General features: G+C 40.9%; 1 protein-coding gene across 1 annotated transcript; it reads right to left on the reverse strand.

Annotated features, from left to right (window-relative positions):
* Positions 1-659: 659 nt before the first annotated feature.
* LOC308314726 (myosin heavy chain, fast skeletal muscle-like) lies at positions 660-26,098 on the reverse strand. Its single transcript, XM_080762387.1, has 42 exons — positions 26,002-26,098; positions 24,715-24,764; positions 24,389-24,607; positions 24,144-24,287; positions 23,709-23,865; positions 23,196-23,223; positions 22,172-22,295; positions 21,497-21,589; positions 21,337-21,400; positions 21,127-21,225; positions 20,924-21,027; positions 16,415-16,553; positions 15,140-15,258; positions 14,638-14,787; positions 14,192-14,362; positions 13,819-14,006; positions 13,596-13,711; positions 13,022-13,086; positions 12,498-12,585; positions 12,291-12,408; positions 11,074-11,197; positions 10,343-10,479; positions 9,975-10,230; positions 9,574-9,816; positions 8,813-8,989; positions 8,573-8,718; positions 8,318-8,408; positions 7,807-8,196; positions 7,450-7,576; positions 6,870-6,988; positions 6,473-6,669; positions 5,867-6,050; positions 4,843-5,008; positions 4,246-4,370; positions 3,839-4,147; positions 3,369-3,572; positions 3,144-3,269; positions 2,655-2,825; positions 2,396-2,500; positions 2,205-2,300; positions 881-1,009; positions 660-767 (listed from the first exon to the last, which is right to left on the reverse strand). Exons 3-42 carry the CDS (start codon positions 24,593-24,595, stop codon positions 747-749), a joined length of 5,817 nt encoding a protein of 1,938 aa, XP_080618513.1. The 5' UTR covers positions 24,596-24,607; positions 24,715-24,764; positions 26,002-26,098; the 3' UTR covers positions 660-746.
* Positions 26,099-27,838: the final 1,740 nt, after the last annotated feature.

Here is a 27,838-nt window from a genome sequence, read left to right on the forward strand (position 1 = left end):
TCACCTTAGTGAATGTAATCAAATTAACAAATTTATATAGCCAAAATAGCTACCTTACATTTCAGATCTATGAACCAATTTGACTTGATATAAATTGCCCTGCCTTGCCTTGCCCATTGCCTCAAGAAAGTTACCAGGTTATTGTATGAAACATTATGCAGGAATTGACTTCCTTGGCCTACTGGCAGCACAGCAGTATGCACAATGCACATGCATGATTTTCCCATCAGGACACGCCCCCCTCATCTAGACTGAGTGGCAAAACATTGAGCAGCAGTGTTGGAAGCGCTCGTTGGAAATCACTCAACCGTCCGGCGTACCACCTGTTTCTAAATGTCACATAATGCAGGAGGCATGTTGTGTTATAGAAAATAATCAAATGCAGGGCATTTCTTGACAGAAAGTAGCTCATAACGTTTCTATGGTGGATTTTCATGAAACAAAAACTTTGCAGATAGAGGATAATTCAAGCTTTTCGTACAGCTGCAATGTTGGTGAGTTTAACATTGTTTATGCAATCAAACTTTTCTGTTTGGATGAATGGGCTGTCAAAGCCAGAAAGTAGTTTTCTCAGTGGGCATTCCCTCCAGTTTGCAAGACTATAGCTCCCAGACACACAGACAGACAGATAATGAAAACAACCATTAACAAAACGTGTATACCGGTATGTATAATGCTTTATTAAATATAGCCCTAAATGCATCATATTTTATGACGTTTTAGGGTGCCTTCTTGGATTGAAGAAACTACTCTGCAGCTTCTTTTCCCTGTTAAAAGATGAATACACATTTAGACTCATATTCAACACAAATCTTTTGTTAAATATCAGTTAATGATAACCAACATACTGTGCCTTCTTTATATTGCATTATGTATTTACCTTGGAGTCACGACTCTTGGCTCTCATCTTGTTGACCTGGGATTCAGCGATGTCTGCACGCTCCTCTGCCTCCTCCAGCTCATGCTGAATCTTCCTGCACTTGGTCAGGTGAGAGTTTGCTGCTTCCTCCTACAATGTGATAGAGATGATGTTTTGAAAGCCTGAACACTTTCATCTTGCAGTAATAGTTCAAAGAAACCAGGGGGCATTTCAGGGTTCTCGTTTTCGTTCAGCCTGCTGTTCCTATTAATTTCACCTTCTTCTACCGTTTGCGATACGTTAAATCTCAATGTCTCAATGAGGTTTTAATTTGGGCAAACTTTACAATTGATTTTATAACCTTAGTCAACCTTTTCATAAACACTTTATATTTTCCATCGCTATAGTTTAAAGTGTTTTTTAAATCATCATGATTATGAGTTTAGTAAATTATGGTCCCATTAAAATCAATTGCGTCACTTTCTTATTTCTTTACTGTCTATGGTTTATTAAACAAGACAATTTCAGGAAATTGTAAAGTGTGGCTGCATGCAGCTAATGCAGTGGCCGATGTTGCATGTTCATGAGTGTCTTGGGTCCACAGTGTTGTTAATGTTGACATTCGGTGTGACTTGGCACCCAGGTAGAAACTTTCCAATGGCAGCTGGGTAGTGCAGTTTTATCATGATGCCGGAAAACACACTGCATGTGTGTGCAGTGCTTGGACTCATGGTACATCAGTGCCCATATGTTAATTAACAGGCTACAGTATCCACACATGACCCGCGGTGTGTAGCATGGCTCTCTATGGCATGGTTGCTCTGCCATGCCAATCTAGAGATCTACTGTGGAGACTATCTTTATTGTGCCGAGCATTAACAGAAAGCTTCTACTGTAAATAGACAGTGAAGAACACGCTGTTGCTGGTGTGTTCACATCATACCAGCTTTATACATAACTGATTCTTATGATTCCATATTATGGCCCTATGACCCTAGCATCCCTATGCTGGGCATGTCATGTCATAATATAATTCAGTGAAAACATCTTTTGGCGAAACAAACACAACCGCAGACTTACAATGCGTCATCATGACTCATGAGCTTGTAGATGTTTTCGGCGGGGAGATTTGGTTTAGAGGGGAAAAGGGAGCAAACCTAGTATAGAGCCCCAACAAATAATATAGCCTACTGTTGTATAGGGCTTAAGTGGCTCAGAAATGTATTCCTATGATTCCTTAGTGTGGTTGATTATGGCAGCAATATAGCAACCCCACTAATCAATAAAACAAATATGATTCATATGATTCCTTGGTGTGGTTGCCAACTTTTTTTTAAAGTCTTACCGCTTCCTCAGCATGTCTCTTGTAGCCCTTGACCTTCATCTGCAGTTTGTCTACCAGATCTTGAAGCCTGGCAAGATTCTTCTTGTCCTCTTCAGTCTGAAGTGACAGTGAATTTATAACATTAGTCGTATGTTCATGCAATCTAGGCATTTTGTCACTGAAGTGAACATGGTATATACTATATATAGTACCTGGTATGTCAGCTCCTTCACTCTCCTCTCGTACTTGCGGACACCTTTAACAGCGTCTGCTCCGCCTCGCTGTGCATTTTCAACCTCTGCCTCCAGTTCACGCACCTACAGAATTTAATTGAATTATGTTAATTGTTCTTATTTCATTGTATACGACTATGGCACCTTCAGAATTGAATGATATATATGAACTTAATTCTTCTTAGTCTTATTTCATTGTCTATGACTAAGCTGTGTTGAAGTAAACTTCACTTCTTACCCTAGACTCCAGTTTCTGGAGCTGTTTCTTGCCTCCCTTCATGGCCAGGTTCTCAGCCTCGTCCAGACGGTGCTGCAGGTCCTTCACTGTGACCTCCAGGTTCTTCTTCATCCTCTCCAGGTGAGAGCTGGTGTCCTGCTCCTTCTTCAGCTCCTCCGCCATCATAGCAGCCTGGAATGTCATTGTTGCATTGTATCATTTCTCAAAGGGCATCTACGGACGGCTGCAATTCGAAACTGGCCCCGTAAAATCTGATGATTTCCTGTTTTTGACTATATAGAAGTGTATTATTTGTACATCTCTAAATGTTATGATGAATTGAAAAAGGTGGACCCTCTTCCACTCACAGTTGACAGTTTTTGTATTGAGCTTGAAATGCACTGTAATTCTGCAAACTGTTAATAAATACTTCAATCAACCAATTATATACGTTAATATGAAATATGACCTGAGGACGTCTATCAGATGAGGGTAGGCATCCTAACTTACATCAGTGATGGCCTTCTTGGCCTTCTCCTCTGCATTCCTTGCTTCTTGAACACTGTCGTCCACTTCGCCTTGGACCTGGATCAGGTCAGTCTCAAGCTTCTTCTTGGTGTTTAAAAGGCTTGTGTTCTAAAACAAAGATTCAGTTTTGTGCGATTATAAGTATCATCGAATATCATAATGTTCAATATTTGAAGCTGAGAGTTTTCCTTTTTTCCATTGACTTACCTGAGAGTGCAGCAGTCCAGCGCGTTCACTGGCATCCACCAGCTCCTGCTCGGCCACTTTGCGGCCTCTCTCCGTCTGTTCCAGAGCCACTCTCAGCTCCTCGATCTCTGCCACCATGAGGCCGTTCCTACGCTCCACCATGGCCGCCTGCTCCTTCATATCGTCTTGACTTCTGATGGCATCATCAAGGTGCAGTTGGGCATCCTGAAATAAACATAGAATCAGTGTTTTGGGCAGTTACATTATTAGTAATGTTATTATTTTTTACCCAGTAACGAGTAGTGTACGGTATTACTCTGCCAAATACCACATTACTCAGGTTTTGTTGGCTGCCTTTTGAAAACATTTTGTTTAAAAGAGATTGCTGCTTTTTTTTATAGCCTCTTTGGCTGATTGGTGACTATTCTAAATCTTATTCCCAAAATGTCAGTTGTAAAAGGAGCAGCCTAAACAGATTGTGTGATAACTACCTTAAGCTGTCCCTGGATGTTCCTCAGTTGCTTCTGGGCCTCAGAGGCCTGGCGGTTGGCGTGGCTCAGCTGAACCTCCATCTCGTTCAGGTCTCCCTCCATCTTCTTCTTGATTCTCAGGGCATCGTTCCTGCTCCTGACCTCAGAGTCCAGAGTGCTCTGCATGGAGTCAACCACCCTTGCGCTGTTCCTCTTGATCTGCTCCGTCTCTTCATCCTTCTCTGCCAGCTTCCTGTCCACCTCGCCCTTGATCTGGTTGAGCTCCAGCTGGACACGAAGAATCTTGGACTCCTCGTGCTCCAGCGTACCCTAAGATGTAACAAATGTAATCATTACTCCACTTTTTGAATCTTTTTGGTACAAAATCTAATATAGCAACAATTGCCTTCTTCATCTACACATCATACCTCGGCTTCCTCCAGGGCTGTCTGGATCTCTGCCTTCTCTGTCTCCACAAGTTTCTTGTTCTTCTCCAGCTCATGGATGTTCTTTCCAGTCTCACCAATCTGTTCAGTCAGGTCAGAGATCTCCTCTGCATTGATTTAAAAATCGGAAATGCATTTGAATAAATTGGGTTTAGCCTAATCTACAATTCATCTTCAACTCTAAATGCATTGATTGATGGCCAGCGATTGATCCCACTTGACACCAATTATAGTGCTTCGTTTCTAAACAAAGTCCTCAATAGAGGGTATGCATGCGCATGACATCATCATCATAACCAAACAGAAATCTGATAGCATTAATCTATGTTAAACTCACTTTGCCACTCACTTTATGCATGCCGATACCCTCTATTGACAACTGAGAGAAATTTGTAGAATATTGACTTTAAAAACCTTTAAAGGCATATTTACATCTACTTTGAATATTAAACAAACACACATGAACTAAACGGATTAAAATGAGGACCTGTTAACAAACAGCCTTGGCTCAAAACAAGTTGGCCAAAAACATTGAAACGAAGCTGCTAATGAAAGAAGTACGTATAGAGACAGACTCACGTTGCAGGTTCTTGTTCTCACGCTTCATGGTCTCCAGCTGGTCCAGAGACTCCTCGTAGGAGTTCTTCATCTTAAACAACTCAGTGCTGAGAGAGCGAGCCTCTTTCTGTGCTCCCTCCAGCTCCGCCTGGCCCTCCTCGTACTTCTGCTTCCATTCTGCCAGGACCTGCAGTGCACATCATAATGACATGTGTCATTTACTCCTCTTTATCCCATTTAGACTTGAGGACGATTCTACAAGTGCCTTCTAAATCAGACAGTTTTCTGAAAAACCTATGTTTCCATGTCAAGGACTCCCAGAATTATCTATATTTGGCCACGGACCCGCATCTGAAAATATGTGTTCCAGGGACCACCCAGAAGCAAAGATTTGAATTCAAAACGTTCGCTCTGAAAGAATATACAGTATATAGATTATAGACCTACAAGCTCATGTACGCACTCGGTGCCGCGGTATGAGCTTGTAGATCTGCTATTTTTCAATGGCTAAAGTACAACATGATGCTTAAAACACCAAAAGGGGTTCCCGCCCAAAATGGGTTAAACCTCTTACAACAAAGTGGTGGAAAAAGTACTCAATTGTTTTACTTAAGTAAAAGTATCAATACTGCAATGTAGAACTACTCCGTTACAAATATTAGTCTGGAATTTAAATGCAGTAAAAGTACAAAAGTATTGGTATTAAAATGTAGTTGAAGTACCAAAAGTAGAAAGTACTCACTATACAGAATGTCCCATTTCAATATTTTTAAATATAGCAGACGAGCTTGTAGATCGGCTATTTAAAAAAAAAAAATGTATATAGGGCTGAACTACTGTACTGTATGTTTTGTAATAATAATAATCAAAAAAATGAGAGTAGAAGTAAAAGTATTGGAATTGGGAAAAAGTAAAGTACAGCAAATACCTCAACATTGTACTTAAGAAATGTACCACTGACCATAATGGCATTATGTAATTTACTCCACTTTATGGAGGGGTAAAAAACATTACATTTTAAAAAATCTACTGTATGCCAAGGCACCTTGTCGAAGTTCCTCTGTTTCTTGTCCAGGTTGGCAGCCAAACCGTTGGCCCTCTCCACATCAATCATGAGGTCTTCCACTTCACCCTGGAGTCTCTGCTTGGTCTTCTCTAGAGAGGCACACTTGGAATTCACAGCCTCGATTTGCTCCTCAGCCTCCTGAAGACGCTGTGCGAGCTTCTTCCTGTTGGTCAGTTTTGAATGGAATCAAATCATTGTGGGTGATATTTTTGAGTGGTGCAACCACTCCAAGGAACAGCAATGTCCGTGTTCACCTATGTGTGTGCCTACTGCCTATGTATGTGTTGGTTCATGAGCACCAGTATGACTATGACTACCGTACCAGTAGTTTTTTTGCAACTGAATAACTGGGGAAATGGAAATTAAGAGTTTGCTTTTGGGGGTCCCCAGACAAAAAGGTTGAGAACCCCTGTAGAGAGTGGTACCTGATAGTGTAAAACACTTATCACTGTTTAGAGCAGGGGTTCTCAACCTGGGGGTCGTGACCCCTTGGGGGTCACCAAAAACGTTGAGAACCCCTGGTATAGAGACCTGATGGTGTAAAACACTGATCACTCACTGTACTGTATAGTGAGTGGTACTTACTTGGCCTCTTCCAGCTCCTCGGTCCGTTGGACAGCATCAGTCTCATACTTGCTCCTCCACTGACACACCTCGCCGTTGGCCTTGGACATTCCACGCTGCAGCTCCGCCTTGGCCTCCTGCTCCTCTTCAAACTGCTCCCTCAGAAGGTCACTGTCATGGCGAGCTGACTGCACAGTGTGGGCCAGGGCGTTCTTGGCCTGACGAAAGAAAAATGCCCCAAATGATGTCAACTGAATATAATATATACAAAAATATAACAAGAGAAGAGGAGGCACTGGAGCAGCTCAGACAATTTAGGCCCTTAATTTATTAACACGGTATACAAGTAATAAGCGACAACGTTTCCATGTTTCAGTTACAAATATAAGGCCTGTTAAAAAAAATAAAAGATCCTCACCTTGACCTCCTCTTCAACGTGTCTCTTCAACTCCTCAATCTGCTGGGTGAAGGCCTGCTTGCCTCTGGTGAGCTGTGAGACGAGGGCTTCTTTCTCCTCAAGTTGACGACCAAACTCACCTAGTTGGAGTTGAAATATTCTTTTAAAACAAGTTTGTTGGATACATATTCGTGAAAGGCTTGGTATAACTCACTGTTAATCACATTATCATCGCTAAACATGAAATGGTACCCAGTGGCGTGCAGACTGCAGAGACATTTAGAAGGGCAGGTGCTCAAGTGAAAAAAGGGCACCTTGTGCAGAACTGGCCGGTTGCCTTAATAGTGTGAGATGTATAGATGCTGGGGCCTAAATAATATATTAGAAGCTTTTTATGAAGAAGTGATCTATGTCACCATGGTCCACATACTGTACAGTGTACACCGTACCAAAATAAAAATGAAAAATATGTTTTGTTTCTCCAAAAGGGCACAGGGAAAAGGGCAGGGGGTGCTCTAGCACCCCCTAGTGTATCTGTGCACGCCACTGATGGTACCATTGACAAACCATGTGCAGTAGGTAGGTTTCCAAGAATATTTACCATTTTCCGTCAACAGCCTTGCTCTCTGAGCTCCAATATCATTTATCTGGCGAACATTCTCATCACTCTTGGACTTGATTTCACTGAGTTGGTCCTCAAGGGTGCGGCACATCTTCTCAAGATTTCCCTGTTAATAAACAATGGACATATTCAATTAGTGACCTACATTTATTATGTCACTTTTTACAGAAATATTCTACACATTTCTCTCAATGGTCAATTGCATTGAGCACTTTGTTTAGAAACGAAACTGGCAGAAGTGGGATCAATCAAATGTTTTCCCCATTTGTGCCTTCTTTTTAGATCATTGAATAAGAATTATACTCAAGAATTATCCACAGACATTCCACTCTTTACCTTTGCCTTAGAGACGGACTCCATGTTGCTGGACAGGTCATCGATCTCCATCTTGTACTCACTCTTCTCCTTCTCCAGTTTTTGTTTGACACGCTGGAGGTTGTCGATCTGTTCGCCCAGCTCCGCCACGCTGTCGGCCTGCTTCTTACGGAGAGCAGAGGCGGTGGCCTCGTGCTGCAGGGTGGACTCTTCGAGGTCACGACGCAGCTTCTGGAACTCGGCCTCGCGTTTCTTGTTCATCTCGATCTGAGCAGCGGTGGCGCCGCCGGCCTCCTCCAGCCTCTCACTGATCTCCTCCAGTTCCCTGGAGAGGTCGGCTCTCTGCTTCTCCACCTTGGCCCGGGCGGCACGTTCTGCCTCAATCTCTTCTTCCAGCTCTTCAATACGAGCCTTGGCAAAATTGATGATATATTAATAACATGTGAAAATTGTGATCTACTCATGACCCATGGAGGGGCCTGGTCAAGTACACAGGGTTTAGGGCGGCGGTTACATTTTAGGTGTTAAATACCTGGAGTTCTTTGATTTTCTTCTGCAGCTGAGCCCCCAAAGACTGTTCATCTTCAATCTTATTCAGAAGCTGGCTTACTTCAAACTCCTTCCTGTTGAATACAGTACATCATATTTTAGTGTCATTCTGTAGGTGTTTTTTCCTTCTCCAAGGACATTTCATATTGTTATTATTAATAAATTATGATTTTATGATTATTGTGATTATGATTATTTATATTAGTAGTAGTAGTAGTAGTATAGTTTTCCACATTACTTCTTTAGCTTCTCGTCTGACTGTTGCTTGTCATTTTCCAGATCCATGATAGATTCTTGGGCCAGTTTCAGATCACCCTCCAGCTTTCTCTTGGCTCTCTCCAGGTCCATGCGGAGCTTCTTCTCTTGCTCCAGAGAACCCTCCAGCTGCAGAATAATAATAATAAAAATAAAACAATGAATCATTCAGTACAACAATAAACATGTGTTCGAAACATCTTGATTGACTCGATGAACTCACATCGTCGACTTGCTGCTCCAGCTTGGTCTTGGCCTTGGTCAGAGTGTTGACTTTGTCCTCCTCTGCCTGCAGGTCATCCAGGGTCTGCTGGTGGGCCTCCTGGAGGGCCTTCTTCTCCTTGGTCAGCTTAGCAAGACCTTCATCCTGGGACGCCATCTCCTCGGTCAGGTTCTTCACCTGAATAAGCCCAACAGAACTGTGTTGTCACCAGGGGTCATCAAATTCAAGTCTGTACAAAAAAAGACTTTAGAGTTTCTTTTTTACACGCCATTATGTACTTATTTTGATTGTAAGACCCAATTACTACTGAATGTCAAGTCTCCAGGTTTTCTTCAGAATATTTATGCCACTGATTTTCTATGACACTATGGCATAAAGAGTCCAACTAGTACTAGTGGTTCTCAAATGTTTTATTTGCAAGGACCCCCCCTTAACTTTAAATGAACCCGTAAGGGTCCATTTGGTTCCACTCGGAGTTACAGACCTATTATGATCATTCAGTGCAAGCGCTTTATGTGTTTCTGGTAATATTATTGTCCGCTCATTTGTATGTCCGTGGCAAAAATGTAATTTTGTCAAATGTCCACCACAAGCAAGCATGGCGTTGACCCCTGGTTGTCAGGGAATGGTTACCGGTAGTTCCCAAACATTTTAGCTCAAGACCCAAAAGAGAAATTAGACCCTGGGTGGCGGGCCCTAGTGGTCCCTCCGACCCATATTTTGGGAACCAGTGTCATAGAGTGTACTGTATGATCGTGAACCTTGTTCTCAGTGGCATGCTTCTCCTTCTCCACTTTGGCCAAGGTTAGCTCCAGGTCGTCAATGTCCTTCTTGAGCTCAGAGCATTCGTCCTCCAGCTTCCTCTTCTTGGCCGTCATCTCGGCATTGATCTCCTCCTCGTCCTCCAGTCTCTCGGTCGTCTCTTTGAGCTTCGCCTCCAACTGGATCTTACTTTTAATAAGACCCTCACACCTCTCCTCGGCGTCGCTCAGAGCATCTTCTCCCTTGTGGTAAAAAAATAAATAAAGGAGGAAACGTGTCAGTGATAGTGACTCCGGACAATAACATAATGAAGTAAGATATGAGAAAAGATTCAAGTGTGACACTGCACCTGTATACAAGATGTAACAAAGTACAACCTTGAAACTTGAACATTACTTACCGATGAGGCTGACAGTGCAAGGCTATTCTTCTCCTGCACCAGAGAAATCAACTTTTCCTCCAGTGACTTCTTCGTGGTCAGAGCGGTGGCCAGGTCAATCTTCATCTTCTCGTAGTTCTCCTTCATGTTCATCAGCTCCTTCTCCGTCTCGGCGCTCTGCAGGAGAGGCTTGATCTTGTAGTACAGCTTCATCCATGGCCAGTGTTTCACGTTGCAGAATGCACGCACATTGAACTGGACGCAGAAAACGGCTTCTCTGTTTGGGTGGAAAACAGTTCCGGTAATTTAAAAAAGTATACCGTAAAAAGTGTACCATAAGAAAATGTAACTAAATATTACATATAAAATGAAGTGGTCAAAGTATATACCTCCTTTTCATCATCTCTACAAACTCCAACCTCATGAGGAACCCTCTGGACAGAGCCTGAGTCATTCCCACGAGGATGGCCAGCTTCTCATCTCTCATCTCCTCCAGTGTACCCAGCAGACCAGCTTTGAAGAACACCTGCATGTTGGATATATTATACATATAACTATTAGGGCTTGGACTTTAACGGATTCATTTTGATTAATTCATTCCAGAAAAATTACGGGATTTAAAAAGAATTAATCGCGCGTAATTTGCACCACAGCAAAGGCGTACAGAAGCCGATCAGAACGCTTTGCTTGGCCCAGTGGATGATGGGAAATTTAGATTAAAATAATTCACTCATTGATTCTCTCGTATACCAAAATCTGTTTTGGTATACGAGACATGATTCTCAGATAAATATCAGTGGTGGAAAGTAACTAATTACATTTACTGCAAGTGATGTACTTAAGTACAAAGTTGAGGTACTTTTAATTTACTCAAGTATGTCCATTATTCAGTACTTTTACTTCTACTCGACTGCATTTCAGAGGCAAATGTTGTAGGTACTTTTACTCCACTATATTTATTTGAAAACTTTTGTTACTAGGTACTTTGTAGATTTTGATTATTATTACAAAACAGTAACCACTTCAGCACTATATATATACATTTTGGCCATTTGAAAATAGCAGATATACAAGCCCACAGTGAGCTTGTAGATCTGCTATTTTGGCGCAGTGTGTTTACCTTGGTGTGTCCAAACTTATACTCCTCGTGAGGTATGTCAATGGACCCAAGCAGCTTCTCAGAAGCTTTCTTATTGTCCATGAACTGGCCCTCGGGACATGCAGCGGCGTTCAGTACTTTGTACCTGTTTTGCACAAAAGTGAGTGTTAAATTCGTCGTCTAAAACTAAGGCGAAAAACTTTCGTTGACAAAAACATTTCACTGACGAAAACTAGAACTAAGCTATGATAACAAAAACTGAGAATATATTAACAGTTTTTGTCAACAAATACAAACAATATTTGTTTAATCATTTTTATCCCACTATTTTGCAACCCATTTTTTCACCCAGTGTCAATTATCTAATGTAATCCTGGGCGCTACACTTCCTCTGCCAACCTGAGGGGGCAGCGGACTGACCTCATGCTTCCTTCTATGCATGAGGTGTCCAAGCCGCTTCTTTTGACTGACAGGGGAGAGTTTCCCCGGCCGAACGTAGCACGTGGAAGGAACATGTTATTCCGACCAGTTCCTTTCCCCTCCATCAGGCACCCCGGCTGGCCAGGGGGAGGTAGTTTAGAGACCAGGATTACTGCATGTTTTTTGTGAGGGTACCTACCCTAGGGGACACGGGGAGAACATGAAAACTCCACACAGAAAGACCCTTTCGCCAACCCCGCCTCGGGTATGGGCACTGATGACGCAGAGGATAGAACATACCCCCAGCGCCCACAGCATCCCCAGCAGGAATCGAACCTATATGGCCTTCTAGCTGTGAGGCGACCGCACTACCAACTGTGCCACTGTGCCCCCAACAAATACAAACTATACTAAAATGACTAGACTAGACTAAAAATGACTACTGGAGAAGAGATCAGCAGAGAGAGATCCAGTAGAACTAAAAGACAAGTCATTTTATGTTTGGCTGCGCTCTGGTGTTTCACTCTGAAAATAGCTGTTCTACAAGGCGTCACGCTGCAATGCATTGTAAGCTTGAAGATAGGCTATTTTCATGCAGCCAAGTGTAAAATCAGCTATCAACAACGCCATCAAGACTCACCAAAATATTTTTTTGTCGACAAAATAAACTGTAGATTTAGTCGACTAAATCTAGACTAAAACCTTTCAGACTAAAATGGCTAAAACTAAATCAAAATTTGCTGTCAAAATTAACACTGTGTTGCATGCCTCCTGTTAATAGTTATGGAACTAAAACCTGGAAGAAAAGGAATGAATACCTCTGCTTGAAGTCAGCATATGGGATTCTGCTGGGAAAGCCCTTCCTACAGATCCTGATGCCCTCCAGCACACCGTTACACCTCAGCTGGTGGATGACCAGGAAGTTCTCCATCAGGCCTGTAAACATATTATTATTATTATTATTATTATAGGACACACACTGGCCTAAGTTGTATTTAATGCATGTTCTTATTGTCTGTGTTTACCTGGAGTCTTGGACTCGTTAGGAATGAGGCAACGCACAAAGTGAGGATGAGTGGCCCTCAAGTTGGTCATCAGCTTCTGCAAGTTCTCCTATTGAGACAGAATATAGAGCCAAGTAGGTTCATTATCACTTCCCAGATGTCTCCTATTGAGACAGAATATAGAGCCAAGTAGGTTCTCCTATTGCGACATAATACTGTATAGAGCCAAATAGGTCCTCCTATTGAGACATAATACTGTATAGAGCCAAATAGGTCCTCCTATTGAGACATAATACTGTATAGAGCCAAATAGGTCCTCCTATTGAGACATAATATAGAGCCAATTATCTCAAACCATTAGTTACTTTTCAGATTTTGATTATTATTTAAAATACTTGGGTAAAACATACAACCTACGTTAAATCCTATTTTATTCTCCAGATATTCGCTGATTTATAAGCTTACAACATTGTTTATTTACATCATGAAAATATAGTGTGCTTATTTTATGACTATAATGATGATAATGAATAAATATTCTTTACCCTGAAAGCAGCAGACACAGTCATCATGGAACCACCCTTCTTCTTGCCTCCTTTCTTTGTATTATCTGTTAGATATTAGAAATTATATAGTATAAAGTATCTGTCTGTATCTGACAAATATTAGATTTTTGAGCGGACAGTTTCTTTTAACTATAACTATAACTATAACAAATTATGTATTCTTCATTATTGAAGTCAACAGATATTGTATTTAGTTACTTAGTTACTACTAAAATGCCCCCCTCATTGACAGATTCTGTATAATATTTAAGTGGCACTATGTAACTCTCTTTCAATGAATACATTTAGTCCAATCTGTATGGTATCTTCTATTAATTAATAAACATACCTTCACTGTAAACGACCCCGCAAAATACATGGCCGTAACTTTCTCTTCCAAGCCAGCTACCTCGCTTGGCGTGGCCTATTGCCTGCCGGTCTGCCGAGCTGGAGACCGGGTTTCGATCCCAGCTCGGTGCGTGAAACGTTACATTGGGGTCAGAAGTGGGATGCTAGCTAGTTAGCTTGAGTCATTGAGTTAGCTGGTTAAACGTTACAATATGAATAAACATACCTTCAGGCTCAGGAGGAGGATAGAACACCGACAGCAGTTTAACTGAAGACTTCTGATAGAGCTGCACCACAGAGTCGTTGAGAGGATCCTTATTCTTCTCAAGCCATCCTGTGACGCTGTAGTCCAACCAGGGAGAAGTGGGTTAGTACAATTTCTCTCCCAAAGCCATCCCTAATATAAATAATTATAATATATACTGTATAAATTATAAGGTTCCGTTCACCTGTAGTCCACGGTACCGGCATAGTGGAGCAGGGAGAAGTGGGCTTCGCCCTTCCCCTTCGCAGGTTTGGGCTTCTCAAAGGCCTTGCACTTTCCGAGATGCTGATCGTAGAGCTTGTTCTTGAAGGTGGTATCCGAGGCCTTTGGGAACATGCACTCCTCTTCAAGGATGGAGAAGATGCCCATGGGCTTTGTGAAGAAGGAGACAAAAGCAACAAAAAAAAATCACCAAAAACAAAAACAATATAAAATGAAAAATACGGGTTTCCCACTTCTCTGTCCCAGCAACACACTCTTGTGGGATCTAGACGTTTGCAAGATTATAGGCTCAATATATTACCTTCTCCATGAGCTCAATGCAGACAATATATTACCTTCTCAATGAGCTCAATGCAGACAGCCAAGTCCATGCCAAAATCAATGGTATCCCAGGGTATGCCCTCTTTCTTATATTCCTCTTGCTCCAGAACAAACATGGTGTGATTGAAAAACTGTTGCAGTTTCTCATTGGTGAAGTTGATGCACAGCTGCTCCAGGGTGTTGTACTGTAGGTGGAAATAATATCATTAGGCTACTTTAATCTCTTAACCCATTAAGACCTGAGACCGATTCTATAATGTCTTCCGAAGTTTTCTGAAAAACATATGTAGCTACAGTATATGTAGATCTGCTAGTTCTTCTACTTTTGGAAGTAACAGTTGGGTACCACCCAACAGAGACGATATAGGTATCTAAAATGACACATATGCTTTCCCGGTTATGTAATTGTGAATTAATTAATCTACAACAACAACAACAACAACAAAAAGTCCATGCTTACATCAAAGATTTCAAAACCAGCGATGTCCAGCACACCAATATAGTAGTTTCTTGGCTGCTTGGTGTCCAGCATCTCGTTGATCCTGATTACCATCCACAAGAACATCTTCTCATAGATAGACTTAGCCAAGGCACCCACTGAGTTCATGACCTAAGGAAATGGGGAAATAAGTTATTAGTAGAGATGTGAATTTATTACATTTCGTCCAAAGAAGTATAGCTCCATTTTCCACCCCCATTTAGTGTGCATCTGCTGTGACCCAGGCGGATGTGTGCATCCTCCGCCCTTTAGGGCGAGGTCGCTTCTCGCCCTCAGGGACGGGTGTTACTGGTGGGTAGGACTACTGTCAAAATATGTCAGACTGCAATTAAGTCTGGAGTCTCTGGACACATGCAAGTTCCAACTGAAACAGATATTAGCGTTCTAATGGTATTTTGTGTTAAGAATATTATGGTGCGTATGAATTCAGTAAAACAACAATAAAATAAAGTAACTTCATCACCTGTGGCACAGTTTGTCCCTTGGTAACATACTCGTTTCCAACCTTCACTCTGGGATAGCAGTAAGCCTTTAGCATCTCTGCTGAGTTCAGACCCATCAGGTAGGAAATTTTGTCAGACACTAAAAGAAGTCATAAAAATGTAGAATGTATTAAATTACAATACTTACGATAAACTATTGATTAGTGGTGTAAAGCAGTGGTTCCCAAAGTGGGGTCCGGGGACCCCCAGGGGTACCTGAGGGAGTTCCAGGGGGGACCCATCTATTTTGTTCATGTTCATAAAGTGCTAAAGTGTTTAAAGCAGTGGTTCCCAAACTTTTTCATGTCAAGGACCCCCAAATTGACACTACTTAGCCCGTGGACCCCCATTTGAAAAGATATGCCAGGGACCCCCATAAGAGAAGACGTACACATTTAGACGTCTACATTTAGACGTCTACATTTAGACGTACACATTTAGACGTCTACATTTAGACGTCTACATTTAGACGTCTGTAACTCTGTATACATTTAGACGTCTACATTTAGACGTATACATTTAGACGTCTGTAACTCTGTAAACATTTAAACGTCTACATTTAGACGTCTGTATACATTTAGACGTCTACATTTAGACGTCTACATTTAGACAGTGTCCCCCTGAGTGCCTCCCCAGTGTCCCCCTGAGTGCCTCCCCAGTGTGCCTCCCGAGTTCCTTCCCAGTGCCTCCCCAGTGTGCCCCTGAGTGCCTCCCCAGTGTCTCCCCAGTGCCTCCTCAGTGCCTGCCCAGTGTCCCCCAGTGTCTCCAATAGCAATACAAGAGCAATAATACAAATTAATCTTAATGTATTAATCTTATTAATTAATGAATCAAATTAATTAATTAATTAATCAAAATTGCGGCCTGTGCCCAGCACCATGCCAAAGCTTTTTCCTGCAGGAAACACTCCTTGTGGTTGTAAATATATTGTTATCCGTGTTGCGAGGATGAGAGGGTACCTGGAAAAATATCTACCCCAAAAGGGGTACCTGGTCCAAAAAAGTTTGGGAACCCCTGGTGTAAAGGAACTAATAATAGCAGTCCTACAAGCTCACAATGTGTCGCAATGTGACACATTGTGAGCGGGGAGCATACTTTGGTCCGACATATCATTGGTTCGAAGGAGCATTGTATAGATCTGCAATATTAAAAAGATTTGTGAAAACTTGTGCAATGGGAAATTCTGCATAATGAGTACTATACGATATAGCCTACTTATAGTCATACTTTCCACCTTGGATGAAGACAATGCTCACCCTCTGAACCGTCTGGTTCGGCCTGTTCTTCACGCTGTTTCTGTTTGAACGTCAAGACCCCATGATGCATCACTGCACCGGTGAACTTCCAGATGTACGTCTTCTCCTCGCCGGTGAAGCCCAGGATGTCGATGGCATCCTGTCCATCAAAAATATATGAGATTAAAAACACAATTAAATTAACATATCACTCATTCTTGAGATGAGGGACAAAAGTGGAAAAAACATGTCCCACACATAAGAGCCTTATTTTATGTAAAAAATAAATTAATTCATAAAAATAAAAGCACTTGCAAAGTTAAGTGTAATACAATTGTGTATTATTATGCCCTTAATTTCATTATAATTGTTTTCATATTCCATCTGAATTAGTTAAAAGCAGGCCCTGTACCCAAAAAGGCCTGTATTTAGCCTGTCCCCAGCAAGTGGCCACAATTTCAAACTGCCAAAAAAGTGTCTAATATTGTCACAATCACATAAATATACATACTAAATTAAAGTAGATTGTCAACAACATAGCAAATAATATACACAGTTAATTTTAATTTATATTTTCTATTAAATATCTCATATCAAATGTTCGTCCCACGTCTCCGTCAACTCCGTCAGGTTTTTTTAAAAGTCTTAAATTAATCAGAAAATATTGTCGACAGATTTAGCCTGAAGACTCCTTTTCCAAGTCCCATTTATATTTGTTGCAACAGTGGAGTACCTGGTCTGACAAGCATTCAATTGTTTGATATTTTAAACAAACAATGTTGATAACAATGTGGTCACAGCTTTTACATGTCAACTCCGTCTGCACATTTTTATGATCTTTGTTAAGAATTCCAAAATAATGTTTATTATTTTAGTTTAGGGGTTAGGTTTAGCTAACAAAATTAAGCAAAAACAAAATGGCTACATTGTACTAAAGAGGGTTAAGATGAAAACAAATGCCATTTTGTCAACTCCGTCAGACGTCAACTCCGTCATATTTTGTGTCTGACGGAGTTGACGTGTATCTGACGGAGTTGACAAAAGTGTTCCTAAAACAATAAAATTATTGTTTTTGAATAATGGGCAGTATTCTAATTTGGCACACAGTTAGAGCATGCCTTAAGGAACATTTTTGGCTATGGGGCCATCACAGATTTGTCTCGTGGTGACCATGGCAGCCATATTACAAAAGAGCCGCCACCTGATGTTATTTTACAATAACTCAAGTTCTACACCACCTAGGATCTTGATTCTGGTGACTAAGACCTCATTTTCAAGGATGAGGGATACAGTGGTACAATTTAGACTTTCCCTGTGACCATGGCAGCCATTTTTCAAAATGGCCGCCACCTGCTGTTATTTTACAATAACTCAAGTTCTACACCACCTAGGATCTTGATTCTGGTGACTAATCATACATTTTCAAGGATGTGGGGTACATTGGTAATATTTAGATTTGTCCTGTGACCATAGCAGCCATTTTTCTTTCAAAATGGCCGCCACCTGCTGTTATTTTACAATAACTCAAGTTTTAGACCACCTAGGATCTTGATTTTGGCGACTAATCATACATTTTAAAAGATGAGAAATACAGTGGTACTATTTAGATTTGTCCTGTGACCATGGCAGCCATTGTTTTTCAAAATGACCACCAACCTGCTGTTATTTTACCAATAACTCAAGTTTTAGACCACCAAGGATCTTGATTCTGGCGACTAATCATTACATTTTCAAGGATGAACTTTCTCTGGGAGAGGTAAGGGCTTATTTCAGGTGCAGGTTGAGTTTCTACTGACAGGACATTAAAGGGAGGTGGGCTTTCTGGCCTTTGACTTGCCCCTTTCAGGTACAGATGCACAGTTTGACTTCACTGGCCACTGCAGGGAACTGTGGGGGAGAAACTTTGGTCTCTTGACACCCCGATTAGGTTCAGGGTTTTTTTTGGTGGAGACTTGCCTTTCATGACATCTTTGCTGCAGCAGTTGATCTCCTTACTGCCAGTGGTGGCACACTCTGGGTCTCTGGGGCATTGTATCTTGGTGGCCTCCTGCCAGTGTTTCTCCATCCTTCTCCTGAGCTCTGTGTTCTGGGGCTCTGTTATAGTCAACTTACATTGTCTTGGCTGGAGATTGCTTTCCTGCAGGGTCCAGCCCAGTCTTGTGCAGATGGCTGCTGGCCCACCTGGAGGCCCCAACCTCACTTCTTCGGTTGGTGTGATTAGGTGGGGTGGTCTTCCCCAATCAGGATGAGGGGTTTGACCCTTTCAAACGGCAGTCTGGCCAAGTGTCTGTATTTAGTTGTGAGTTTAGATACAGGATACGATTGCTCACCCAGCCCCAGGTGACATGAGGTGAAGGCTCCTTTGATTTGGTAACATTGCTTTGGTTGACATGCTGGGGACACAGAGAAAGACACTGATGCCTTCAGTGTCTGCACATCCTGCCTGATGGTCCTGAAGCCAAATCTTCTGTCTTCAGTCTTTCGCTCACTGTTCACTGCTCACTGTTCACCTCACCGAATTTAGCCCAAGGAGTTTGACCCCTAGTTTGGCCATAGACCCCCTAGTTTGGCCATAGCCACTTGCCCAAATGTGCCGACATGTGCTGACCTCATCACATCTGTGATGATGGCTATGGCCGTTTTTAGCCAACGTAGTGTTTTTTGTGCAAAACTAATGCTTGGAATGGATCCAGAATCATGAAAAGCCCCTAGTTTGACATGCCACATGCTACTTAAAGCATAATGAAATTTAGAACATTTAGCCTTATATTGGTTGTTGATGGAACCCAACTTCCAGCAGCTGTCAAACATGCCCCTAGGGTGGTCAAATAGAAACCAATGTGGGATATGTTAGTAGACACCTTTACAAACATTGGTGAAGAAAATTCTTGGTAAGAAATGTATTCACAGATTTTATATTATTCTGATAATATTCCCTGAGTAAATTGGTAAAATAATAGCAGGTCCACCATTTTTGAAAATGTCTACCATCCATGGTCACAGGATAAATCTAAATAGTACAACTGTATTCCTCACCCTTGAAAATGTATGATTAGTCACCAGAATCAAGATCCTGGGTGGTGTAGAACTTGAGTTATTGGGAAATAACAGAAAGTTGGCGGCCATTTTGAAAAATGTCTACCATGGTCACAGGACAAATCTAAATAGTACCAATGTATCCCACATCCTTGAAAATGTATGATTAGTCACCAGAATCAAGATCCTAGGTGGTGTAGAACTTGAGTTATTGGGAAATAACAGAAAGTTGGCGGCCATTTTGAAAAATGGCTGCCATGTTCACAGGGCAAATCTAAATAGTACCACGTATTCCTCATCCTTGAAAATGTGGGATTAGTCACCAGAATCAAGATCCTAGGTGGTCTAGAACCTAAATCAGTTAAACTTGTCAACTCCGTCAGATGTTCGTCAACTCCGTCAGACGTTCGTCCCGTGATGTTTTTGTTAATTTCCAAAGAAATAGAAAATTCGCTGTCAAATCTTTTGTGCTTATGTATTGAAACACCAACTGAAATGATACGTAATGATGATTTTTTTTTTTTTTTTACATGGTTTTCATGTTATAATATTGAAAATAAAGGTTGAAATGACGGTTTTGAGAAATTGGATATTTCATAATAGTGTGATATTGGAACAAAATAATATTAAAAGATTTGTATTACTTAACTTGATTACTGAAAGCCATTATAAGATAACTGAGGACTTTATATTATTGTTGAAATGATAAAATTCAATTAAAAGGGATTTTAGTGTGTCTGACGGAGTTGACATGAATCAGGTATTAAGTGCATAAATGTCCCATTTTAGAAAGAAATGTTATGCGAAAAACCTGTTCCTTCTCAAGATTGGTAGTTGAGACCTGTGTCTACAAATACATCTATTTGATTTGAATGTATCTTAAAAAAAAAAAAAATCCAGTTTGAAAAAGGTTTTGTCCCTTATCTCAAGAATGGGTGATATAATGCAATAACCAAACATCCATCCATGAATCCATCCATCCATTCATCCATCTTCAACCGATTATCCTGAATCGGGTTGCGGGGGCAACAGTTCCAGCAGAGAGCTCAGACTTCCCTTTCCCAAGCAACATTAGCAACTTCCTCCTGGGGATTGGGGAATCCTGTAGGGGTTCCCAGGCCAGTGTGGAGATCAACAAATAAATACTAGACTAAAATGTCAGGGAGGGACTAGTGGAGAAGAATTCCAGTAGGACTAAAAGTCATTTTATGCTTGGTTGCATGCTGAAAATAGCAAGCTCACAACTTGTCGCGCCGCGACACATTGTGAGCTTGTAGATCGGCTATTTTAAAAGTAATTATGACGCCACCAAGGCATCACTCATTTATTTAAAAAATCAAAATCATATGATATACTATTTAGTCGACTAAAACGAGACTGACACTAGAACATTTCAGACTAAAATGGGACAATGTATCAAAATCAATCATCATCACTTGTAGAGCAACTGACTGCACACTTTAACATTAGACAACTATTATAAAAAATACTCACGTCAGTGGCGTCCAGCTCCTCTTTGTCATTGATGCTGGCCACAGTGATCTGACCCATGCTGCACAAGGGGAAGTCATAGGGGTTGGTGGTGATCAGACACATATCTGAAAGGAGATTCAAAAGAAAAAGCGCCGTGAACATTTGTTCGTTTTCATGAATCGATGTAATTACTGCATCATTATATTAGTCCATTTTCAACTTGCCAATGATCTCAGCTTTGTGACCGGTCATCATCTGATAGAAGATATGATATCCTCTCTCAGCGGGGAGCTGGTAGGTCACTCTGGACTTCTCCAGCAGATCTATAAGGGTTGTGTTATTATTATTTAAATAAGTCAAAATGTATTCCTCACAAAACTATGGCCACACATACCAGTAGTTTAATTATCATAATACGAATTTCATAAACTTACATGTCTCAATATCAGCACTGGACAGTTTACCGCTATTGTTGAACCAGATTCGGATGAATTTACCCTGTATCATAAAGCATGATTTGTTAAAAAAAGATCCCTCTGCATTATGCAATGATTGCAAGATTTCTCATTAAGTATTTAATTATTTCACACTTACAAAGCGAGAGGAGTTGTCATTCCTCACAGTCTTGGCATTACCATAGGCCTCCAGCAAGGGATTGGCTGCGATGATCTGATCCTCCAGTGACCCCTATAGAATGTTTTACAAAAATAATAATGAATTGCATTTTCATAGCACTTTTCCAAGTGCTCAAAGCGCTTTACAATGGTTCACTCACTTCCCACATGCATACACCAATGGTGGCGAGCTCACACCGACCAACTCATTGGAGGCAATGTAGGGTTCAGTATCTTGTCCAAGGACACTTTGACATGTGGACAGGAGATTCGAACTGCCGACCCAGGGATCATTGGATGACCTGCTCTAACTCCTGAGCCACAGCCGCCCACAATATTTAGAATCTAATTCGATATAGTACGGTCTTTGACGTTTTTCAGGCCAAGTACCCCTTAGCTGAGAGAGATCTGAAGCAGCTAAGCACAGCTACAGTATATTGTATCGACATTGTGTTGCAGATTAAACTATAGACGTAAGCTTGTAGATCAGATCTTTTTTTGGCAAATGCTCCCACCAGAAGGGTTCAAGTGGGATGGGAAAAATCATACAAGATTTGGTGGCCCTGAAAACCCCTAGTGCATATATATACAGCCTAAATTCTTTATATTCAAAATGTGTGTCATTTGTTAAAAGTTTATAAAAACCTATACATACTTTGATTTTCCCAGAAGAACCCGCCGGTGCTTCCGTGCCTCCTCCTGCTCCAGAACTAGCTGCTGTTGCAAAGTACTGGATGACACGCTTGGTGTTCACAGTCTTCCCAGCACCGGACTCACCACTGGTAAGAATAAATAGTACATTATATTACCCATTTAGACCTGACACCAGATTCTACAAATGTCTTCTAAATCATGACAGTTTTATGAAATACCCATGTTTCTATGCCGTTTTTCACGTCAAGGACAAATATTTCAGTTAAAAATGTTCGCTCTGAAGTAATATATGTTCAAATATTTGAAAATAGCAGATCTTCTATTTTTCAGCAGCTAAAGTATAACATAATGCTTAAAACACCAAAAGGGGTTCCCGCCCAGAATGGGGTAAGTAAGTAAATTATATTTGTATAGAACCTCTCACAGAGGGACCTAACTCTGCTGTAAGTGCTTTACAAAAAACAAAATAGGGTATTATTAAAGCAGAAAAAAGGCTGTGCAATTCATCTCAAGCAGGACAACAAGGTGTGGAAAATACAATCACGAACCATAAAAAAAAAAAAAGGCTTTTCAAATTTCTTAAAAATGTCCTGCATCTCTTAAAAGGTGTGAAAGAGCATTCCAAAGTCTAGGGACTACAGCATTAGTTTTGAGTGTTGGGACCCTGATCAGCAGTTGGGCCCTGCTGGTCACATAACGTGGGACCAGGTCAGTATATCCCGGGGCCTGCAGGCCAGGGAGGCTAGTGTAGCGGTCTGGGCGCCTATAGGCCTGACAGTGTGTCGTGGGTTCGACTCCTGTGTGTCATTCCCCATCTCTCTGCCCATTTCCTGTCAGTCTACTGTTCACTATCAATAAAGGCCAAAAAAATGAAAAATGAAAAATCAATAAAGGCCAAAAAAGCACTCCAGGACTGCTGGACCATACATTCAGAGAAATGCAGTTAGTGAATTTCATTACAATGTTCTTTTAATATGTTCATTTTTTTAAATATAATGCTTAGTAGGCCTACATGAGAAACTTACGTGATCAAGACAGACTGGTTCTCTCTATCTGTAAAATGTAAAGCAGATGTACTTTTAGTCATGTATATATTGTATATAGCACAAAACCAGTGGTGTAAAGTACCTAGTGTACAAGGTAGTTGTATAGCCTCGGCCGGGAGGCGAACCCGGGTTCCCCATTCCCCAGGCACGTATAGGCCTACGTTACCAGTCGACTATAGAGCAATGGCCCAATGGGCAAGACAGCCAGCAATGAGTAAAACGCTCCCAAAAAATGTAGTCTCTGTGACACATCTAGGGGCCACAATCTGCATTCAAAGGTGGTACAGTTGTTTGACAGGCAAATCGACCAATAACAAAGCTTCTAGGAAAAGCTTTGAATGCAGATTGCGACCCCTAGGTGTCACAGAGACATTTTCTTTTAAAATATATACTTTTACTTAAGTAAAAAAAAATGTGAGTACTTTTTCCACCACTGCACAAAACCGTTCTAGTTGTAATATGTTTCCATTGTCCTTGGCCAGTACTACTTACCCATCAGCATGAACTGATAGGCATTGTCAGAGACAGAGAAGATGTGGGGTGGAGCCTCCACTCGCTTCTTGCCTCTGTAGGCATTTACAACGATCTGGTCGTACACTGGGAGCCACTTGTAGGGGTTCACAGTTGCACAGAACAAGCCAGAGTAGGTCTGAAGGGGACAAGAGAGAGAACATTATAACAGCACCACTAAGGCTTAAGTACATCATGTACTCGTACTTAAGTACAATTTTGAGTTTATTTTTTAGTATTGCCAATTTTTAACTCTACTCCACTACATTGCAGAGGCAAATGTTGTACTTTTACTCCACTAGAATTAGTTGAAAACTTAGTTGCTTTGTACATTTTCATCACAAAATATACATTTACCACTTCAGCCTTAATTAAAAATACAGTAGCACATCTACATTTTTTTGTAGAAAGTCTTACATAGATCATCCACGCTGCATAACGCTCTTTGAGGTTATACAGGACAGTGGCTTCAGTGAGGTGGGTCATCATGGCCATGTCCTCAATCTTGTCATACTTGGGAGGGTTCATGGGGGTCACATCGGCCTCTTTCACAGTTTTTTCCTATAGACAATAAAAACAAGAAAACACAACTTCAGAATGTACTGTGATTACAGGTGCATTTGCAGTTGATTTTAGATATACACGACACCTCTACTACGTACCGTCTTGGTGTCGAGCACTTCCACTGTGACTTTGTCACCATCCTTCTTTATAATTTTACACTTGAGATAGAGCTCCTTGACATCGGTCACATATGCTGCCGATTTGGCATCAAAGGGTGCAGACTGAGCTTCCATTCTCTCCCTCTCTGGCTTACGGAGGTACATGGCGGCCTTGCCATATTGCGCCATCTCCGCGTCCGTACTCATGGTGGCGGCTTTCTGTAGACACAATTAAAGATGGCGTTCATTGATGCCTTTGCTGACTTGAGATCTGAATAGAGAATTGTCTTGAAGGTTAGTTTAATAGAAAATGGATGAACACTCACTTTTCTCCTCTACCGAGTAACAGCTGGAACCTTCAAGTCACGTGCAATCCCTAAGTGTGTGTGTGTGTGTGTGGAGGGGGGGACACACCATTTTGAAGAACAAGAACAACAAGGTTAATTTGTCAGTACACAAAGTGCGATGTTGTGTGGTCTACAACGTATTGCACTACAACAACAATGACAATATAGTAAAATGAAAATCAATCAATCAATCAATCAAAACTAGATAAATGTAGGGCAAGGGAGAATGAAGTAGGCTACATAAATGTGCAACGAGGCACGTACATGAGGCATATACATATACATGCACATTGATTAAGGCATATGTAACTTTCAAAAAACATGTGTATTTGCTATAGCGGAGACTGTGATACAAAGGAATAACAGTAACTCTGCAGCATGATTACTAACCAACACAAAGAAATGCGGCCATAATAAAGCCATCCATGGCTGCTCTACACTGGCTGCCTGTGAGCTACAGAATAGATTTTAAGATTATCTATCTATCACCTATATCTCGGATAGGATAGGGCCCTTCTGGATCCTCCCAAACCTAGCTTCGTCACCCGGGGACCGGGCTTTTTGCTCTGGATCGCCCTGCCCATGAATGGATCTTATAGGCTAGCAGAGTCGGTGTCCTCGTTTTTGAAAACACATCTGTAAATACAGTGTTTTTCCTAAGGATTGTTTTATTGGCTGAATACAAATGCTGTTTTAATGTTTCTATTTCCTCTTTTTTTGCCAACAGGTTTCGACCACACGGTGTGGTCGAAACATGTTGGTATAAAAGGCAGTTCCCTCTTTTTTAACTCTGAGTGCACATGTATGTTCGGAAAAGCACTATACAAAAGAAAATGCATTCATTCATTCATTCAGTAACTAGTATACTAAAGCTGCTAGTATAGTCACAATTGTTTACTATAGCATTGATGGTAACATTCAACAGTACAGTATGCAATTGTAAATTCTGCAATGTTGAGTTAATCACATTAAATGAGAAGTTTACAATGTTAAATGCTACATTACATCACTTGGGAGAGAAAAGGCTCAATTTCTCAATAGTTTCACATGTTTTGATCCATCCATTGATAGCATGTGTTAGTTAATTATAACCCTGATGATGGCCTATTTGCTCAAATTGTATTTTTGTTCTATTCTAATGCCGTTACATTAATTAATGTTACATTATTTGTTTGTCAAAGACAAACAACAGATAAATTGTCAGGCAATTTGCATCTTAGATTTATTTCATTATACATTTTAGACAGCTGAATAAGTGTCACTCACCTTCCAAATGGAACTCTGAAATCCTCCTGCACTCAAACCATCTCACACCTTCCTCACTTATATCAAGGGTTTATCGCTTGCTACGCAGAAACTAAAAGTAGGAACATGCCTTTAAAAGGTTTTCATTCAGTATCTATCTGCTGACATGTGTTTTATGTTCATCATTTTATCAGTCAAACATTTAAATCCTATTAATATACCGTGGTATGAAACATTGTAACATACACCTTCAACCTTGCGAACAGACAGTTGGTAGCACACAATAAGACATTCATGACCTTGATTCAGCAGTTGCTGCTTGAATAAAAATAATCGGGTTGTTGGCAGGGTGCTGGGTTTCAATTGGCTGTAGAATTAAATGTTAGATGTGATCTTACTATTCAGAATATGTTTGATGACCCAAACGGACCCAGGCCTGCTCCCATTTAACCCCAAACTCAGTTAATCTTCCTTCTTTGGGTGAGTTTCAGGGCAATGGTTACCAACACTTGTTGAAGATTGTTTTTGGTGATCTCTTCTGAATCATGTGTTTTTAATTACCCTTGTTGAGTATTGTGTTCTGTATTTTTACCTTGGCTACATTGAAAATCGAGGGTGATATGGCCTGCCCCTCAACTGAATTCAAATAAAGGTTATGATGATGATGATTAGCCACTTCTTGTTTGCTCCAGTTCTGAACTTTTTTTCTTTTTTTCCAGATCGTCTCCGTATTAATCTACACATCTGACACAGACATGACACATGTCTGCAACCATATACAGCCACATTGTTTTAATTTTATTATAATTGTTTTAAATAGAGTTTAACTGGTCACTTCTTTACTGTACTCTTTACTTTGTTTCTGAAATGATGTTTCGGAAACAGATGCACCTCTACTCTAATGCTCCAATCGGACCAGGAACAAACAATAATGAATATTTCTGGACTACATACCTATATAGGGTCCACATAATGAACAAACTTTTTGCTCAGGTTCATGTGGTTATAATAATAGTAATAATAATAAAAAATATCTCAAATGCCGTAGTATCCAAATCTGCTTCACATGGGGGGAGGAGAAATCAACAAAAGAAAAGTAAGACTATGGAATAAAATCAATAAAAACTATGGAATGTGAGATTGAAGAGGTGGGTTTAAAGAGTGGTTTTGAAGGTTTGGATAAGTATATCCATAATGGAAAACATACTGTACACAAAGGCCCATGTGTGGCCGTTGGATTTATTTACACAATCATGACAGTGGTGGAAGTACTCAGACAAGTTATAAAAGTATTGGCTTTACAGTTACAATACCAAATGGAGAACTATACTTATCACAGAATATGTCTCATTTTGCATTTCATGTCAAAATGTTTCGAAAATAGCAGATTATAAAGCTCTCAAGAACCTCATCACAATGAGGTTATAGATTGGCTATTTTCAAGTAGCCCTTATTAGGTGTTTCTTTTTTTATCACTTAGGGAGGGCCAATGAAAGGGTATTTCTGTCAAAGGAAGGGTCATGACTTTCATGACCCTTACTGTAAACTCTGGTCATTCAACTCATCCAGAATTCACAAAACTGTTTCAAACAACAGACAGGGGGGGCCTCAAAACAGACCAATATCTCCTCCTATCATTCTGAACAACCAGGCAGTAGAGAGGGTGACCTGAAATGGTATACGTTTAGTTTATTTATGCTGAAGAAGAAGGCCAAGGGTATATGATTTAATAGTGTTGATTACCCAGATATACTGTACCTCCTGACCTTCATCAGATCGGTCCTGGAATATCTGCACCTATTTGGGCAGTACTCCCAGGGCCACAACACACTTGATCCCTAATCTGCATTAGGTCCCT

This window comes from Protomyctophum bolini, assembly GCF_963924005.1.
Source record: "Protomyctophum bolini genome assembly, chromosome: 4".
NCBI classification, from domain to species: domain Eukaryota; kingdom Metazoa; phylum Chordata; class Actinopteri; order Myctophiformes; family Myctophidae; genus Protomyctophum; species Protomyctophum bolini.